Source organism: Sinocyclocheilus rhinocerous, unplaced genomic scaffold, assembly GCF_001515625.1.
Source record: "Sinocyclocheilus rhinocerous isolate Xijiao unplaced genomic scaffold, SAMN03320098_v1.1 scaffold191, whole genome shotgun sequence".
Lineage (NCBI taxonomy): Eukaryota > Metazoa > Chordata > Actinopteri > Cypriniformes > Cyprinidae > Sinocyclocheilus > Sinocyclocheilus rhinocerous.
In genome coordinates this window covers 393,202-398,572 of record NW_015625580.1, presented here as the reverse complement: position 1 = coordinate 398,572, position 5,371 = coordinate 393,202, and the positions used below count along the sequence as shown (strand labels likewise).

At 35.8% G+C, this 5,371-nt stretch overlaps 1 protein-coding gene across 1 annotated transcript in view; it reads right to left on the bottom strand.

Moving 5' to 3' along the window:
• LOC107753255 (septin-9-like) overlaps positions 1 to 5,371 on the bottom strand; it is a 117,890-nt gene that overhangs the window by 104,795 nt on the left and 7,724 nt on the right. Inside the window, exon 2 of the mRNA XM_016569378.1 lies at positions 803 to 868. Within this exon, the coding sequence (XP_016424864.1) occupies positions 803 to 868 (66 nt within the window). The remainder of the gene's footprint in view (positions 1 to 802; positions 869 to 5,371) is intronic.

The following is a 5,371-nucleotide window of genomic DNA, read 5'->3' as shown; positions in this document are numbered from 1 at the left end:
AATTTTTTTTTTTACCAATGGCAGCAAACAAGAAACAGGATTATGAATGTGAAACTAAATGCCTTTATTCACTGTACGTATATCTTCAAGCACTCCATAAACAGCTGTGTTCACAAGCAATGTCAATCATAACTCAGAGCCTAATGTCTGATGCAGCGAAGGCTTTTACGAAAACATACATGTGCCCTAATAGTAATAAAACTAAATACAAACTATTATTATTATTTTTATTATTATTGGTGTTGTTGTTATTAATAATAATAATAGTTGTAGTAGTATTAATGTTAACAATATTTTAAATATTTACTATTATAAATGACTAACTTATAACATGAACAACATAGCTTTAAAATGTCTTTTACATTATTTTTACATTAAAGAACACTCCAAAGAGAAAGGAAAACTTGAAATCGCATCATATGACCCCTTTAAACAAATTTTCATCGGCCAATAATTCACCACACAAAACAAACTGTGTACAGCATAAACCATGTTTTTCCTTGCTGTATCTAATGCAGTCTGGATCTTTTTTATTTGGTTGCTTCTACCGAAATACTGTAGTTTGATTGGACACACAGCTTTTGACATCATCAACAACAACAGAGGTTCCTCCTCCTTTTAAAAGTATTCATTTTGCATGCTTATATGCTTAGATGCATTTCATTATTTGCATTTAACATTGTTGTTCCCTCCTGTCCAAGACCCTATCAAGGAAAACCTGCTAGCCATTTTTGGTGAACCACTGATCTGTGTATCGCAGCAATGAACAACAGCAAACCTGCGTGTGAATGTGAACACGTACCAGTAGGACTTGTTGCCTCTCCTCTCTCTGGCCTCCTCAGCCTGCCACTAGTGGACCTCGCAATGCCTGTCAACACAGAAGACATAATAGAAACACTTTTCAGAATGATCTGATTATAGGAGGAAGGATATAGAGCAAGATGTATAGGACACTGTGTCCAGAAGAAATGGAGCAGAGGAAAGCAGATGTGTTGGGAACAGACATCAGTGCAATGAAACTCGGCCCACTCAATTATGCGCTGCATGTGTTTGTAAAATCAAGTCAGATGGGTCACAAACACAGAGACGGATCAAACGCTGCTGTCTTTTGAAATCTGTGCTGCCACTAAAACCTTTAAGATCACCAGGAGGGTGTTTAAGTATCAGACAATGTACAAGAAAAGTGATTTAGTTTGGAGTTTTGCAAAGTGACAGTTTAAATCTCACGACATTGAGATACAGAGATGACTCTAAAGGTCAAACTATAAAAGCCAAACTGAAGTCCCCTGTTTGCACAGGTTTGGACAGCAATGTAGGTCATGCTGTATGTGGTGCTACTGCTAAATGTGATCATTTAAAGAACAAAGATCAAACAAGCTGCATTCCAAGTGGGCTCAACTCACAAAAGAATATATGTTTGGATGATTTTTCATAAAATTATAAAAATTATAAATGAAAATTCAGGACCAATAAGATTTTTTTTACTTTATTTTCATGATAATTAAGTAAATTTTAACTCCTACTTCTCAAAACTGTAATGCATAAAGCTTATTCTCATCACTGTAATTGTAATTATGGTACCACTCCTGACTGATTTTATTCAGAAAAAAAAGAACAGAAGGTTATTTCTGTTGTTTGTTTTTTGATTTACAGAGAGGAAATGAGATGTCAAGCCTACTCATTTGGATACTGAAACAAGAACAAAACATGGTACTGCGATGAACCATTATTCTTAAAACAGAAATACAAATACAATAAATAAGCAAATAAAAATGTTCAAGATGTTTTCAGTTCTTCTTCAAGCAGGGGATAGAAAACATCTACATATCCCCCCCAAACCAGGCCCCATCATCATACACCACAACACAGGTCACTAAACCCTTAGATCACAGAACGTTTTAATACATATAAGAATCAACAAGTCATCATCAAATCACCAAATTGGGTTTGTGCAACTATCTGCCGTTTTCGTCTGAGAAATTTATCACTGAGAAATACCACTATCTATGTCCGTGTGAATGCACTTTCTTACAGGTCAGAGATTTTGCTGATACCAAGAAGTTGAAAAAAAAAAAAACACACACATTAAATGTGTGAATTTCCTGGATGCTGCTAACAAAGGAAACAATGAACCAACTCTGCGCTAGTCCCTACAAGCATAACAATTATTGCGATTCACAGGTGACAAAGCATTAATTTGTTTCCATTCAGGTGCAGGCTTATTCATCATTTCTGGCAAATCTCTGCCAGATACTCTTTCCTGAAACAATATGGTGAGTTGCTGAGTCAGTTTACTGTTCCTGCAGAGGTATCCTTCTAATAGTTCTGTGATTGAATGTTTGGCACCAATAAAACATCAACAGGCATGTCTTTTAAAGACTAGTATCTCCTGCAGCCAGACACTTGTTAGGGGCATGCGTCACCAGTATAATAAAACCAGTCATGCAAATGTAGAGATGCAATCTAAAAGATAAAAATAGGCTGATTCAGAGGAACAGTGCCCTCGTACTGTTTCCAGCACGCTGCCAGTTCAGACTAAATCAAGCAAGCCCAGAGCAACATTAAGTGCTTTGGTTTACCACAGACTAGACCGCCAGCTGCTCTTTGAGTTAATATTGCATTATAAACTCAGGCTGTTACTATGATGCTATGATGATTTAGTTAGTTATCTGTTGTTTTCTTACATTCATGAACCAAAATAACATTACACACGTCAAGCCCTGTGAGACCCAATTCAGCAAGTAAAGATAAAAGCATAATGGTGTTGACATGCAATACGCCACAGGCTAAATTACAGGAAATATTCACACAATGAAGGTAAAAGGCTGAGTGACAGAAATAACGTACCAGGTATACAATGTATATCATGTAACACTGTATATATTAAATTAAAAAGTGCCTTCAGGGTGAGTTCATATATGACTGTGACTGACAAGCTGACAATATGGATTCATTATGTTATGAACTGGCTGAAAGTGCCCTCTGTTTTATTGACACACTACATAGATAAGAAAGGGTGAGATCATTTGAGTTGTTTGCTGTGTAAATATGAGAGGTCCCTGCACATTGGGACATGACTGAACAGGCCAGCATTGCTAAATACATACACTCAAATGTAGGTTGCATCACATGCACTGTGGCCTACCACTTTGTTATTCTTTTATAACAAATGATTTTTTTAAATGTTGTCACAATAACAGAAGGCTGAATCCTGACTGACAGAGGAGGAGCTGGGGATGGAGGAGGGTAATTAGCTATTGAGCAATGCGAAAACTGCTGATAATACTGAGGGACCTTATATATGAATGCTTAGATAGGTGTCGTATTCCTATAGGTAGATGGGGATCAGCTGAGAGTCAGCTGATGCGAGCTTGACTAACGTGACCTGACAAAACTAACGCTACGCTTGATTTTATAGCTTCATAATTATTGTCTTTTTCAAATCAATTTACTTCATCAGCAAGTAAATTCAGATTATTTTAATTGGATTATCGTAAAAATATAACACACATTTTATTACCGCTAGTTATAACTTTGTGACTGCATTGATTTTACTTAAACTGAGAAGGCAGAAATTAAGCTTAATTAAACTAAAAGGCTTTTAAAAACGTTGCATTACTTGTGTATGAAACATAAATAAATCCAGTTAATTTTTTAGATTCTAACCTATGTACTATGTAATGCTAACTGTCTATTTTAATTATATGTTATTCTATTTGAAGGAAAATGAGAGGTTAATTTTAAAATCACTATTATTATGATTACATGTTTCAAACATTGGACACTGTGCATCGTGTTTCCTTCTTGAGCATCAGTGAACGTTTGAACCTTCTGTAATAGTTGCGTATGAGTCCTTCAGTTGTCCGCTGTGTGAAAAGATGGATCTCAAAATCATACAGTCATTGTTGCAAAGGGATCAAATACGCAAAAGATGCTGGAAACCCAAAGAATTTGTGGGACCCCAAAAGATTTTTCTGAAGAACAGTGGGCAGTTTCACTGTTCAGGACAAACAGTTGACTCATGAACAACCATCACAAAAAAAAAAAACAGCTGTGGATCGTCCAACAGAGTATAAAGAATCAAGCTCATGTAAACTTTGGAATGGGGTCATTTTTTAAAATTCAACTATTATTTTCTCCTAATATAAACGTCTTTTATGTGAATTATCTTATTCTGGGGCCCATTCTTCGTACGTCGCTAACTTTGATTGTTGATGATTTGGCATGATTTTGGATTATTTGGTTCTTCGAAGCTCATCCTGGACTAGCTGTTATAGCAACAGGTCCATAAACTTAAACCTGCTTGGGAGCAGGCTTATTTCATGTAAACAGAATTAGATTGCATCTTTTTAAGTGGAATTGATATTTAAAATCTATCCCAGCCACTGCTACTCTATTACAAGAGTACCCTACTAATCCGGGGACAATCATTTATAATAATAATAATTTTAAAATTAATTTTAAAATAAGATAAAATTACATGAATTGCTAATTACAACATTGAAATAAGTATAGCCTGTAAAAATACTTGAAATTGTGAATATAAATAATTGGGAATCATGTAAAATAAATAAATAAATAAAATAAATAAAAACAGTGCACATTTCAGTTATCTATTGTAACATTTATGTAGTTTTGTTCACTGTTGTTTCCTTAAGGCTGTTTCCTTATAAAGGTCCAGAAATTTGTCAAGTTTTTCGTCAGGTGTCTTTTTTTAATGATATGATGTCATTACGTTGCTGTCTTGCCGCCAGCCAATCGCTGCATTGCTGATCGTGGTTTCCAGTATCGATAGAACTGCCCTTTTTGGGGAACACGAGAACGCGCAGTAATCTTAGACATCTTAATCCAGATATTTTAATTAAATCCGCAAATTCATTTGAAGAACCAAATTAGCCAGAGATCAGTTATCACGATTAGAAGATCTGGCATCTTTCAAATCATCTCAGATGTATTAAGCGAGGTACGAAGAACTGGCCCCAGGTCAGTACTAAATAAAAATAACATGCATTTTGTATGATCCCTCTTATTTTGGTAAAATAATTAACATTTTGCAGATACCGCAAATTATATGTTAAATTTTGACCACAACTGTATAATATGGAAGAAGCAGGGCCGTCCTTAGCTGCAGGGATCCTTAGCTACGATGTAGGGTGCGGGGGCCCTCCCTTGGTCCGATCGCGTTCCAGGGGTGGGGGGTGGCAGGTCCGTTCGCCTCCTCAAGCACGGGGCAAGAAGAAGAAAAAGCTAAAATAAAGTCATGCCTTTTGTTTCTTCGATAGACCAGCTCTCTAATTGAAACTGATACATCAAGAGAGAACAGGAAACAAATTGTGGGCAGGTTTTTTTTTTTATTTTTTTTTTTTTATTG